At 36.5% G+C, this 14,699-nt stretch overlaps 1 protein-coding gene across 4 annotated transcripts in view; it reads right to left on the bottom strand.

Annotated features, from left to right (window-relative positions):
* Nucleotides 1-7,316: 7,316 nt before the first annotated feature.
* Nucleotides 7,317-14,699, bottom strand: part of LOC585875 (protein unc-13 homolog D) — a 46,079-nt gene continuing 38,696 nt past the window's right edge. For 3 of the 4 annotated variants that reach the window (XM_030984824.1, XM_030984825.1, XM_030984826.1), the window contains exons 24-31: nt 14,505-14,584; nt 13,606-13,672; nt 13,003-13,053; nt 11,880-12,035; nt 10,567-10,693; nt 10,017-10,140; nt 8,592-8,896; nt 7,317-8,309 (exon numbers count right to left, since the gene is read on the bottom strand). In XM_030984824.1, coding sequence (XP_030840684.1) covers nt 8,218-8,309; nt 8,592-8,896; nt 10,017-10,140; nt 10,567-10,693; nt 11,880-12,035; nt 13,003-13,053; nt 13,606-13,672; nt 14,505-14,584 — 1,002 coding nt within the window. In that variant the 3' untranslated portion in view covers nt 7,317-8,217. Of the gene's footprint in view, nt 8,310-8,591; nt 8,897-8,925; nt 9,210-10,016; nt 10,141-10,566; nt 10,694-11,879; nt 12,036-13,002; nt 13,054-13,605; nt 13,673-14,504; nt 14,585-14,699 lie in introns of those variants that run through there. The other variant, XM_030984827.1, reaches the window with a different exon arrangement.

Raw genomic sequence — 14,699 nt, 5'->3', positions numbered from 1 at the left:
GAAGAAATTAAGCAGCGCTGACATTATAACCTCTGACATTTTTAACTCTGACATTTTACCGCTGACATTTTTTCTTCTGACAAAAAAAAATGTGGCTCTTACACCCCCCCCCCCCCCCCCCCCCCCGCTTATTCAGCGGCCATAATAATTTGTTTTGCTTTGGTTAAATGGAAATCCGATGAGTGTCGTGTTGGATAAGAATGTATATCGATGCCGCTTTTAGTAGCATAGTGTACATACATGTATATTGTAGTGTTCAGGCGCGTACGCATGGGGGGGGGGGGGTTGGGGTTAAACCCGACCCCCTTAAGTTTTTGTTACGTGTATGTTTTTCGAGAAACCCTTCCCCCCTCCCCCTCCCCCCTTCTGAGTGCTGATTTTTTTTTTTTTTTTATTAAAAAATAAAATAAAATCCTAATGGATGACCTAAAAAAGATGACCTTATCCCCCCCCCCCCAATAATGCTAAAGGTATAGTATTTATCCAAAATTCATACATAAAGATTGCAGTTTGAAAACTGTGAATATCATCGATTTTAATTTTTTTTTAGTTTATAAAATATTGGATCAGTATGGGCTAAATAATGTGAATGTGTACAAAGACGGAGTGCTCTCTTTTGGAGACGATATAATAACATAATTTTCATCTTATTACTATTACCCCACGTTATGTTACAATAAGATATGTATGACAAAATGAAGGAATTGTAAAGCATAAATAGTGACTTTTGTGATAGATAATATTTCAATTTATATAAAATGCCTATGCCTCTCGAGGCTAGCATGCAAATGTTGTTAGTATGACTATTCCAAGTTAAATTTCAATCAATCATTACACCTAAGAATTTTGTAACTTCTTTTTCAATTATGGGTATGTCATCTATAAAAATATCATACTGAAGTACATGATTAGAGTTTATGTTTTTGAAATAAATACAATTAGTCTTATTAATATTTAGAAAGAGTTTATTGGATTTGAACCAAGATGATAGTTTATTTAATTCTTAATTGAGGGTTGTAAGAAGAATGCTTAAAGTCTTTTTGTGAATAAATACGTTTCTCATATCATCATACCAAATTAAGTTACAAAACCAAAGTCATATCTAACTACCCTTTCTACACAACTCGGATCGCAGGACAATGTGTAGTGTGTGACGGGCTTAACTGTAAAGTGGAGTGGATGAATATGGACTGGATAGTTGCGTGTGAGTGTGCGTATAAACGAGAGAGCAAAATGAGTTTAATAAACAGAGAGGAAAGAGGGAAATTAAGTGTTACAGAATCGAAAGAGAAGAGAATGGTAAGGTCATAGGTGTTGCACAGGTTTAGGACGAAGCTACCGAAGTATTAAAAGCGATTTAATTTTGGACTCGCACTGTAGAGGGATATAGAGGCCAGGAAGAAAGTAGGAAGAGAGAGTGTGTGTGCGTGCGCGTGTGCATGTGTTTGAGTGTGAGAGTGATAGGGAGACACAGAGACACACATGGGCTACCTCCACTGGCGTACCTATGGGGGGGGGCAGGGGGGCAGAGTGCCCCCCCCCCCCTGACGGGCTCCAGGAGAAAAAAAGAAAAAGGGGAAAGAAAAAAAAGAAAGGAAAAGGAAAGAAAAAGAAAAAAGGAAAAGGGAAGAAAAAAGGAAAAGGGAAGAAAAAAGGAAAGAAAGAGAAAAAAGGAAAAAAGGGAAAGAAAAAAGGAAGAAGAAGAAAAAAGGAAGAAAAAGGGGGAAAAAAAAGGAAAGGAATAAAAATGGGGAAATTAAAAAAAAAAAGACCATGGCCGTACGCACCAGGGGGGGGGGGGGCAGTTGACCCCAGATATTTGAAAACGTACAGTTTTTTTCCTGAAAATGTATTGTAGGCCTATACCAAATCCTTCAATTCTACTTTTGAAAATGCAAAAGTACCCTCATGACCAGTTCGGTCGCTCGAACTCCCTTCACTCCTTTTGCTTTCCCCCTCCCCCACCAGAACAATATTCCGCATACGGCCCTGAAAATTAAAACAAATGAAAATAGGAAAATATAAGTGATATAACAAATTTAAAACTCTTCGCTGGCGCGAACTGCTTGCTAGCCTATTTTGTATTAAATGTTTTCACTTGCTCGTCCCCCTGAAAAAAGAAAAGGATTAGTATTGCCTAGAATACAATTGTGCCTGCCCCGACGGGCCCCGACCTGCAACCATGGCAACAATAACACACAATATATGTACCAAATGTTACTAAAAGAGACTAATTCATTTTTCTCGCTCGCTACACTCGCTCACGAATAAAATGAATAGACATTGCTTTGGAAACAATTGTGCCCACCCTTGACCTGCAACAATATCATTAAATACGGAAGAGTGTTTTCGCCCTCTCGCCAAAAAGGAATTGAATCGCGTTAAACGCGATTGCGTCCATCCTGACCTGCACCAATAAAAACAAGTTTATTTATTAATTTTATTAAAAGATAATTTGTTTTGCTTGCTCGCTATGCTCGCTCGCCAAAATGGAATTGACACCGCTATAACGTGCCCGCCCCAACCTGCAATAACCAGTTAATAATTATGTACCAAACGTTATTCAAAGAAGTTTTGGTGTGCTCGTGCTCGCCAAAATGGAATTAACATCACCTTAGACATGATTGTGTAAGCCCTGCCCTGCAACAAAAAAATCTGAAATTTATGAACCAATTATCATTACAAAATTTTTTGCTCGCTCGCCAAAATAAGAAATAACACCCCTTTTAATAATCACGTCCCTGACATGGAACAATGAACCCAAGTTTATATACCATATTTTCCCTATAAAAGAGAAGTGATTTTTTTTTGCTCGCTCGCTACGCTCGCTCGCGAAAAAAATAGAAATAACACCGCTTTTAATTATCACGTCCCTGACATGGAACAATGAACCCAAGTTTTATGTACCATATTTTCCCTATAAAAGAGAAGTGATTTTTTTTTTGCTCGCTCGCTCGCCAAAATAGAAATAACACCGCTTTTAATAATCACGTCCCTGACATGGAACAATGAACCCAAGTTTTATGTACCATATTTTCCCTATAAAAGAAAAGTAATTTTTTTTTTTCGCTCGCTACGCTCGCAAGCTCGTGGAATTATGTGCCCACCACTAACTTGCTACAATATCATTAAAAAGAGAAATGTAGGGGGTTGCCTGCCCGCCAAAATGGGATTGACATTACCTTAAACACGATTGTGCCCGCCCCCTACCTGCAACAATGAAACAAATTTTATATAGCAATTCATTGAGAGAAAGATGTATTTTCGCTCGCTAGCTAAAATGGGTATAAAATCACCCTAAATACAATATTGTTCCCGCGCCCTGCATGGGACAATTGAACCAAGTTTAAGTGGCAATTATTAAAAAAGAAGTGATTTTTTTTTCTTGCTCGCTACACTCGTTTGCAAAAAAATGAAATTAACGTCGCTAACAAGTGAATGTTCCCACCCCCAACTTGCAACAATACCAGTTTATATACCAAACGTTACTTAAAGAATTTTTTTTTTGCTCGCTCGCTCGCCAGAAGTGAAAATTAGCATCGCCTTTTTTGTTTGTTTCGGTCGCTTGCCCCCCCCCCCCCCCCCCTGACGGAGTACCCCCAGGTACGCCACTGGCTACCTCCCTCCCCTCTTTCTTTGTCCAGCCCCCCACAGTGGGCCAGGGAGGAACCTATTGATTCGGGGCAATGTTGCAAGGAAAACGGCGCTAACATAATAACGGGCAGAATCGGGCAGCCAAATCCGGTATCAACTTAAAGCTTGGACATCAGAGAAAATGTTAGTAATAAAATTTAAGCGAAAATCCCTGGAAATCCAAACATTCCTCTGGATTTATAAAAAATAAATCCCCAAACATGAGTTTTGGCGCATTTTGGTTCCTCCCTGGCCCACTGTGCGCCCCCTCCCCATTTTCTCTCTCTCTCTCTCTCTCTCTCTCTCTCTCTCTCTCTCTCTCTCTCTCTCTCTCAATGCATGATTGATTAATTTGTATATAGTAGTAATATATACATGTAGATGTATAAATACATATGATGAAATATACAACAGAAAATATATATCATTTACTTTGACTGGGGATGTGTCCCATGACTTCTAATTAATCTATTGCCAGTGAAGGTCCCCCCCCCCCCCCTCTCTCTCTCTCTCTCTCTCTCCCCCTCTCTCTCTCTCTCTCTCTCTCTCTCTCTCTCATGTGCTTATATATATCCACATTGTTTGTCCACATGATTGTTATACATCTATTGCAACAACATTTAGAAACGTAATTAGTTGCTTTCGCCAGAGGGTGTGCTTAGGAAACTGTAGATCATTGATAGTATAAACTGAGATTGGTGTAATTTGGGCACGATACTTTGAAAGTTGCTTTGTTGGGCAAGACACGGCAACGAATGCGTGACCGAGTGTGTCTACAAAGATGAAATTGTCCTTTCTTTACGAGTATAGAATGCTCTTTTAATGCTTAAAAAAATAAAATGAACAGTAACTGATTATCACGGATTTTGGCGTTCTTTTCAGTACTTTCCACCACTTCGATTCCTCAGAACGTTTACAAATTTGTTAAGTGCATATTATGAAAATAGAACAGTGGAAATATTTTCTGTTGTAGTAAGTTTCATGCCTCTTTTACATGAAATGGTGATCAAAACCAATACCACAACCGGTATCTAATTCAACAAAAACAAAAATACATGAAATCTTTCATTAATTTAGGGATTTTATTACCCTTCCAATGTTTCCTTTGTTTGTTAATTAAAGCAGGAAGTTATGAGGTTTAAAGGTATACACGCAGCTATATCATGTCATGTAAAACAGTCCATGATAAATATATTTGCATAAATCAGATGAATAGGCAAAATCAACTTTCTCCATCAGAAACAGATGTGACACAAGACAATTTGCATAATATTATTTTCATTTCAACAAAGAGGCAAAATAATTCACCTGTTTAGAGCAAGGAGGGCTTTAACTCATACTCTTTTACAATGGGTTAATGCCGTTCTGTCTCTAAACAAAATATGGCATCTTTATGATTCTAAAGCACCTATAATTACTAGTACTGTAAATAATAATAAAGAAATAAAATAAATAAACAGAAATCCTCCTGTTACATAAGATAAAAGGCATGCAGAATGCAATTTAAAGTATATAATGTAATATATTTAACACATCATTATTTGGGAGCGGGAAAAGCTCAATGCGGTGTGATAATAAAATGATGAATTTAGAATATCGTCATCATGAACACTTTGAAGAATTTGTCTATCTGTTGCTCCAAGAGCCGAAATCTCTGACAATCTCCTACATTACTAGTAAATCATACACGTATCCTATGGTTTGATATGTATATAGCAATATAGCAGGATAGACAATGTATAGTATAGAGCTGCAAAATATACAAGCATTATCCCCATATACAACCCATTTTATCTTCTGTATGATATAACGCTACATTTACTATAAAAGAATCTAGTATCTAATAAATAATACAAATATTTACATACCTCATGTACATTATGAATAAGTAATAAGGCAATTATGGGGGGGGGGGCGGAGAATATGAAACAATTTCCTTTTTTTCTTGGGTGATTTCTCAACAATAACATCTTCCAACAAATGTATATTTAATTTAGTAAGCCATCATATAGTCTTCAGATAAAATATACAATACAAAGAAGGAAAGGGGGGTAATAACATTGACTTTTGCCTGAATTTTATAAACTGAAAGCAAATTTTAAAATCAAAGGCTTTTTTTCACTTACAAATCGATGGTTTACAATACGGTATTATAAAAAAAAATGTAATATTGCAAAATATACATATACCATCTATCTATTTTTAAAAAAAGTTAATGTAAATAAAAGCTCTTATTACTTACAAATCAGTGGTTGGCAATGTATGACCATGTATGTGATTATGTAAAATATAGCATCTTCATTTTTTTATTTAGCACTATATAAACTGTATTATATACCAATTTGCTGAGAGTTTCAGGGCCCTGTTTGATAAAACTTGTTATCAATAACAAATGCTAAAATTATATGACAAATTTGATCGAAACGAATCGAATACCATGATTTCAGTAGCTTACACTATGAATATGACAGACAAAGGAAGCGGACAAAATATACAGTTCCTCAGGTAGACAAAGGAACATCCCTTCACTGCTATTATGTAAAAATGTGTAGAACAGAAGAATATGCATGTGACACCTGTTCTACACATTTTTACATAACAGCAGTGAAGGGAGGTTCCTAATATGTCTACCTGAGGAACTGTTTATTTTGTCCGCTTTCTTTGTCAGTAATGTTCATAGTGTTATAACAGCTACTGTAACTTGTTATTGATAACAAATTTTATGAAATAGGGCCCAGTTTCTTTGTAAGGCAATGTTGATTCAAATGAAAGACCGTACTTGGCACAAAAATAGTATTTTCAGTCTTGACCAACTTGGACTCCAAAAAGGGTTTCAGCTACATATAATACCTAAGGTTGAGATAACCAAGTGGATCAGAATCAAAACACATATTCATGTCACATTTTTTTCCTTCAAAATAATCTTCAATTTCTGTCGGGATAAAAGTGAACACCCTAATCTTCCTCCAAACCGATGATAACACAATCACATAGAGTATAATGATGACATTAGGCACAGCACTTATCTATCTTTGGCAGCACTCTCAAGATATTAACTCAAAGCACAATCCTACTAGGAATGAAATCTAAGGCACTCTAAGGGCACAGCAATACCAACTATACATGTATCTGTCACTAACAATTGCATAAGCATTTTAAAGATCCCTTGAAAATGGCTTCAATGACAATCTCTCTTAAGTTCAATCAAGTATAGTGTATTGGTTCTCGTGATGCTCTTCTTTGATCATTTAATGAAGTATGAACTATGGGTAGCTACATGCAAATACACAACAATGTACATGTATTTTCAAACCAAAGAAATATATATAAATTCATTCATTCAAGAAAAATTAAGTCATAATGTTTTTTTGGCAAAAATATAAGTAAGCAAACCCTTTGCAATAGTTTCTATGTATATAATTTGAAAGACATCAAGAATCTTATTCAGTGTTGTAAGAACTTTACACCATGTATTGTATTTACAAAGGGAATCATAAAACAAACGTATGACACTACATACATGTACATATACTTCACCTCTACATGGATATTGGAAATGGTGCTAAAAACACGTTGGCCAGAATTCACAAAGGAGGTTTGTCGACAAACCTCCTTTTGTTCTTTACAAACCAGGTTTGTGAAAAACGTGTAAAAACGCGTCGACAAACAAGGTTTGTCAAGGTTTGTCGACAAACCTCCTTTGTGAATTCGGGCCGTTATGTCTGTCCATAATGTCACAAACTTAAACTTAATGTACAGGCTTCGCCTCATAGCAATGAATTTGCACATACATGTACATGTACAGTTCAAGCTTTTCAGGAAATGCACGATTCACATTGGACAAGAAAGATTTCAGTGTATTTGTGAGTTTTTCTGTCTTCCTGGCTAGAAGTGTGGGGATATGAAATTATCATATTAACACCAGTCCTACAGTAGACAGAGCACAAAAGGAAAGGAAATATGCATACATTCTCTACTTTCATAGTGAAGGGTTGCCAATTTGATGATGAACACAAAATAAGGAATTTACCCCTCTCCATGCCCTGGGAGGCACGACCAATCCAACATCTGGGGGGTGTTTCACAAAACTTATCATCAGGGACAAATGACAGATTTTGTTATAAGCTACTGAAATCCTTGCTTCTGATTGGTTATCACTGACTTTTGTCATTTGTCATTCAAAAAAGGCTTTGTGAAACGGGTCCCAGAAGTTACATTGTAGCTAGAATGTTTTTGTGGGGGATTACAAATAGTCAGTTCCCTTCCCAGGGCAAAACAGGTAATTGAATTAGATACCCTTGCATGTTTTTAATCCATGTACTATAATACATTTTACAATGACATATAAATTTGACCTCAACACAAGACATGTGAAAATGTCTTGATGGATAGCTGCTTGCGTATAGAGTCAACAAAGGTGCGAAGCTGTATTCTGGCAAGCTTTGCTTCTGTCTTTTCTTTCCATCAGGAATGGCAATATAGGCAATCATCAGGCTTTAGGACCATGGCAATCATGTTGAAATGAGTTGTACAAAGACTGTCTACTCTAACTTGGTGCGTAGGAATAGCTATGTTTCTCCTGGCTCACTTTATCTTATGAAGCTTGAGGAACTCAGCTGCTTCTTTGTCTGAAGACCTCTCCTTGAGAGTCTGGACGTACATCCATGCTTCATCCTCTGATCAATAAAGACATCAAAAAGAGACAGTTAACATAGAATGGCACATTTGTAGCACTGAAGCTGACAGGTTTAGCCTAAGAGTGATAACTGTGTGGTAACCAAATGATTAAATGATTAAAAGGAGTTACATGTAATCTATATGTATCAAAACCCTGCACCAATGGAGTGCCAGGAGTGGCTATGTGCCAGACACGAGTGCTACATGAGATTCCACTGTTATTATCATTATCCTTAACTCTGTAAAGTCTTGGATGTTGCCAATAAAGAAGTGTGCAGTACCTTTAGTAACACCCGGTAGAAGATGAAGTAAGATGGGTGATTCTTCACCAAGGTTCTTGCTCTTCTTGCCATGAACACCAGGGACATCGTTTATCTGCAGGTACGCCTCACCACCAAAGTCATTCTTGAGAAAGTCATAGTCCATGAGGACAAAGTGGACGGTAGCACCGTAAGATAACACCTGGTTGTGAGGCACATTGCTGCAGGGGGTATCAGATAGAGAGTCATTAGTTAGAAAGTCATAGTCCATGAGGACAAAGTGGACGGTAGCACCGTAAGATAACACCTGGTTGTGAGGCACATTGCTGCAGGAGGTATCAGATAGAAAGTCATTAGTTAGAAAGCCATAGTCCATGAGGTCAAAGTGGTCGGTAGCACCGTAAGATAACACCAGGTTGTGAGGTACATTGCTGGGGGGTATCAGATAGAAAGTCATTAGTTAGAAAGTCATAGTCCATGAGGACGAAGTGGACGGTAGCACCGTAAGATAACACCTGGTTGTGACGTACATTGCTGCAGGAGGTATCAGATAGAAAGTCATTAGTTAGAAAGTCATAGTCCATGAGGACGAAGTGGACGGTAGCACCGTAAGATAACACCTGGTTGTGAGGTACATTGCTTCGGGGTATCAGATAGAATTCAATTCAATTATTCAATTCAATTAAGTTTATTCATTTTCATAAAAAATCACATTACAAGAACACATACATTAACAAAATTTGCTGTAAATAACATCTGTAAATCTGTCACTAGAATATACATAAGTACATTAAAATATTATGTACAATAATGGAAAATTAAAATGAAAATAGTGACCTTCTCTCTCAGCCCTTAAACGAGCAGTCTTTACAAGTCTTATGTGTACATGTACATGTATCACCACGTACAATGTAAATGCACATTAAATCTGCGTCACATAGTATTTATGAAGGGATAGAGTCTTTAGACATAGGATTCAAGATTTATATTTAACTGTTCGAGTGTCAGATTAATCTACATGTATACTAGAGTTAAAATTGAGCTAATCAAGACTGGAAATGGGTAATTTTGCAAAGCCATTGTGTTGCATAAAGCAATCATCAACTGGTGCCTATTGTTTTGTGCAAAAGTGCACTTGTGGCAAATGGGTGACCCTGTAAAGAGGCAAAGAAAGCAGCCAACTTGTTAGAGCCCATTCCAAGATTCATGGAATTCATATCTGGGTATAATATAATTAACACTTAGTAGATAATATGTAGTAGTCCTATATAACCTACATTTACCTCCAAATTCAACATTTCTGGTCCCTCATTATATTTCAACCTCGACTTCTAACCTCGGTGCAATATATCACCACCCAGAAAATTCTAAATGTGTCGGTTCATATATTTTGCTGTATTGAACTCGGGAGCATTAAATATTTGTATCATATTCACATGTACTCACAATTCAAAGGTCTCGTCAAAGAGCGGATGCAACGTCTTCTTGATGACCTGTGTTTTCTGGAAGTGAGTCTGAGGAAAGACGTGGTGAGGCTGTAGGTACACTATCACGTACGGATCACTCAAACCTGTATTGGGGAAAGTAAGCATCAAAAACCTTTAAATTGGCAACATCTACAGTGAACATGCATAAATTTCAGGAAGTTTTAAGAGAGAAATTTGTCTAGAATGAATTTAACCACACTGTCCACAATCAAACATCATTTGCATCATCTCAATGCAATGAAACAAGACCACGATCTTAGTTTTCATTCATTGTGTCTATGCCATGAGCCAGAAATGGCATGGTGGTACAGAGTACATTGTCAAGATAGCAGGTTGAAATTATCCTGCTTCAGCTTTAAACTCCCCTCACGTGTCATTCACATGCAGAAAAAAAAGCAGCCAATCTCTGAACTGGTAGAACATTACAATTTTGTTTACAAAAATTCACATACTTTGACATCAATACATTTAGCAATAAGGAGAATACTCAAGATTTAAGGTTTACCTACCATTGTCATCCATAGGTCTGATTTGAGTAGCATTCATGACCCTGACTCTGAGTTTCTGCTGACTCTGTTTATAATTGCACTTGATTGTAAGGGTTCCTAGGGGAGAATCAGACTGGTTCGCTGCTTCCTGAAATAAAAAATAAACGAAGGAAGGTATTGAATTGATTTGAATATAGAAAAACATTGAGAAACATCTTTAAAAACAGCTATAATCAATATCACTTGATGCCCATTGAAGTGAGAATCTTTATTGAAGTTAACTATAAGTCTTAAGTAATCTCTAGTCTTATCACTTGTACATACCTCTTCTACCTTGGATAAAATCTAACTTCATGCAATTCATAAACAAATAAACAACATGTACTCTTAATCTCATTCACATCTGCTATTGGATTAGAAGCTTTCTTATTCCTACATCATTCTTGACTCAATTCCTTCCAAACCATTTCAAACCAACCAAGTGCAACCCACTTTGGTAACTCAATGCCACTCCTGCACTCAACTCAACCCAACTCAACTCAACTCCACTCAACTTGACTCAATCTGAAACTATCCAAACTCAATTTTTTTTTTCACGTCAATTCACCTCCTGCATGACCCTAGCCATCAGATACATTACAATCAGTCTCAACTCATCTCAACTCATCTTAACTGATCTTAAACTCACCTGTTGAACTCAACCCCCCAAAAAAATCAAATCATCTCAACCAATATTCAATTCACCTTCTGTATGAACCTAGCTATCAGATACCTTACAATCAGTCTCATCTCATCTCAACTCATCTTAACTCATCTCAAACCCATCTGTTCAACTCAATCCCAAAAACTAAATCATTTACATCAATCTAAAATTCATCTCGTCAACTCAACTCAAATAAGTTTAACTCATCCCTATCAATCTCAAACTCACCTACTGCATGATCCTAGCCATAAGGTAGTCTTATATCAAAATAGTATAACTCATGTTGATTTATCTCAGCTCAGCTTGACTCCTCTCAATCACTTTCAAAATCTCATTTGACATGACCCTTGCTATCAGGAAGTTTGCAATCACTCTCAACTCGATTCACTTCACCTCATTGTAATCAATTTCAAACTTATCTTCTGCATGACTCTAGCCATCAGGTAATCAGTCTCAATTCAACAAAAATAAACTCAACTTGTTTTAATTAATGTCAAACTCATCTGAAGCCTGACCCTTGCTATTTTATTAGTAGTCAGTCCCAACTCATCTCAACTCACCTCAACTCATCTCAATCAAGACTCGCCTCTTAACCTCAAATAAACCCAACTTGCCTTAATCTCAAACTCACCTGCTGCATGCCCCTAGCCATGAGGTAGTCTTCAATCAGTCTCTTTGTGGAGGTACCAAACTTGCCGAGTTTGCCCATGGCTTCCTTGAACGCTTGACACTCAATCACTTTCATGGGTAGACCCTTTCCTTCCGCATGGAAGAAATTACCAATCACCTAAGGTTCAATTAAAGGAATAAAAGAACTATGAACGCTCCCCACTTTCCTCAAGTCAAATCACCATTCACGTTAACTATATCAATCACAGTAATATAAGGAATCATCTCTTTGGAGCCGGAAGGATGTTAACGAAATATACCTTAACCAGGGCTCCACAATAACTTTTTTCATAGGCGGTCTAGATTGAGAGTTCTAAGATTTGCATGCATGAGCCCCTTGTTAAAACTCGTGTCTACTTCGGTGTCAACTCTTTCTCATGGTCATCGCTCTTTTTGCAAAGCTTCTGCTGATTTTTGGAACAAACTACCTTTACATGTCAACAACTGTCAAACTGTCAACCAATTTGAAACTTGTCTCAAAACAAATTTCTTCAAAATTGCTTTTGATGATTAACTTACTCTGCTCACATTGATGTATATTTCATATGTATTGTAATTTGTAGGTTTATTTGTTTTGTTTAATATGTAATTGTTTATCATTGTATTTCATTTTTTATAGCCCTTAGAGACTTCAGTGGAAAGCGCTTTTCTAGCACCGTTTTTATTATTCTTAATTGGATTTTGGGTGCCCATGTGTCCCAGGCACCTGTTAGTGTTGAACCTTAACACAGTGAGAATAAACACCATTTTGGCTCTCAACAAACAAAATGTAGAAGAACACGTCTCATCTTTATAATGAATAAATAACCTTTATTTACAATCATCAGGCTACATAATGAACTACACATAGCCACCCACTTCAGGTACATATTGTTGCTCATTTTCATGATGTTATTTATGCCAAATTATTGTTAGTCAGATATCATCATTTGAAACAAAGCAAACTTCATGAAGAGGGAACCAGTTACAACTGCACCGTAAAATCGCTGTTCAGTTATTTACTTCACATTTTCTGCCAGAGAACTCTTTGAAGTTCAAAGAAATTAAAGAAAAGAAAGAGGTACATGTATGATTTGTGTACTCACATCATAAGCATCATGCATTCTCTGCCCAATCAGAGGATGTTGATTAAGTGTCTGTGAAACAAAACAAACAAAACAGTTGAAACATCATACTCTTCACAGTAACAATGACACAGAATTGTTTATTCTATCTGAGCAAAAGGTAAACTGTCCTGTAAATAGAGTAAAAGTCTTGTCATAACTTGCTAATTCTAATCTAACAACAACCATAGTCACTATCGCAGATATGAACCACTGTTATTGAATGCAACTATGTACATGTACATGTGCACGTACAAAAGAAAATGCATAACAAATCAAACTCAATGGTAATGAAAGGAAAGGCTGAATAGTGAGAAGGATAAAAGGTAGAATAATGGAAGCTTTTAAAACTTAATTTTTGTTGATACCTACATTATTTATAAATGTACATGTACATATGTAAAAACATTTACCTGTTATTTGCAATACTTCCATATATTTTATAGATCTACATGTACACATATAAAATTTTGACTATGAATTACCATCGGAGCTAGCATTTTAAGATATAACAGGGTCTTGGTATCAGACAAGATTTAAAGACGTGTACATATTCTATACAGGAAACAAGGAATATTTCTTCACCTTGTAGCCACTGTTGACCATCTCTTTCAGGATATTCAAGACAACAAGCCACAGCTCTTCCAAAATTCTAAAAACCGCAACAGCACAGAACAAAAGAAGAACAAAAGATCTCTGATTACACACATTTCATGCTATTGATACAGGTTCATCATCTTAAATTGTGATATTTTTCTTTAAACCCTTGATTATAAATAATTTCAAGGCATTAAGATTTTTCATATTTATCTAAAGAAAATCTTAATCTATATGCTTATCACAAAGTTAGATTTAAACACACTACATGACAGATAATAGTTTTTACTACAATCATATAACATCTTAATTGCATTAGAGATATATTTCAAATCTTAGTAAATATAATACAGTCAAACCTGCATTAGTGACCACCTGTCTACAAAGACCACATTTTTTGTTTCCCTTGAAAATGGTTTTCTCATTGAAACTTATACTAAAGGAACCTGTCTACAAAGACCAACTATCTACAAAGACCACTGTTTGTGTTTCCCTTGGGCGGTCGTTATAGACAGGTTTGACTGTTATAATAATATTCTAGGTTTATACAGCGCTTAATACACAGACACTCAGATTCAGGCTTGCCAGCACACAATGTATACACAATCTCCTCTCCCTAGGGAGCATTCCAGCCAGGCATTATTTTACAGACATTGATAATGCTGTGCAAACTACAATGATGTTTCTTCCTAGCAGGTACCCATTTTACACCTGGGTAGAGAGTGGCAAATGAGGATTAATGTCTTGCCGCAGAACAGTAAAGCTGGGCTGGGATTCAAACCCTCTACCCTTGGATTAAGAGTCAATTGAATGAACAACTATAGAACAACACCTCCTAACAGTAGCATCACTTAAAACACTATTTAGTAATTAACTTGTTTTTTTACCTTTGGAAGTTAGCTTTCAATAGACAGCTGTGTAGCGTGATAAGATTGCTATCAAGATACTCCATTAAAGGTGTTATCACCTAAAGGATAAAACCAAAAACAAACAAAAAATGTCATCATCATAAATGATCTTGTTAAAACAATTCAAGGATTGTTCAGATATGTGTATGCAACAGTTAGCTTTCAGACATGTAT

This window comes from Strongylocentrotus purpuratus, unplaced genomic scaffold (assembly GCF_000002235.5).
Source record: "Strongylocentrotus purpuratus isolate Spur 01 unplaced genomic scaffold, Spur_5.0 spur5_scaffold_14, whole genome shotgun sequence".
Lineage (NCBI taxonomy): Eukaryota > Metazoa > Echinodermata > Echinoidea > Camarodonta > Strongylocentrotidae > Strongylocentrotus > Strongylocentrotus purpuratus.
Note: the sequence above shows the minus strand (reverse complement) of the source record. Positions and strands in the feature narration are given on the sequence as shown.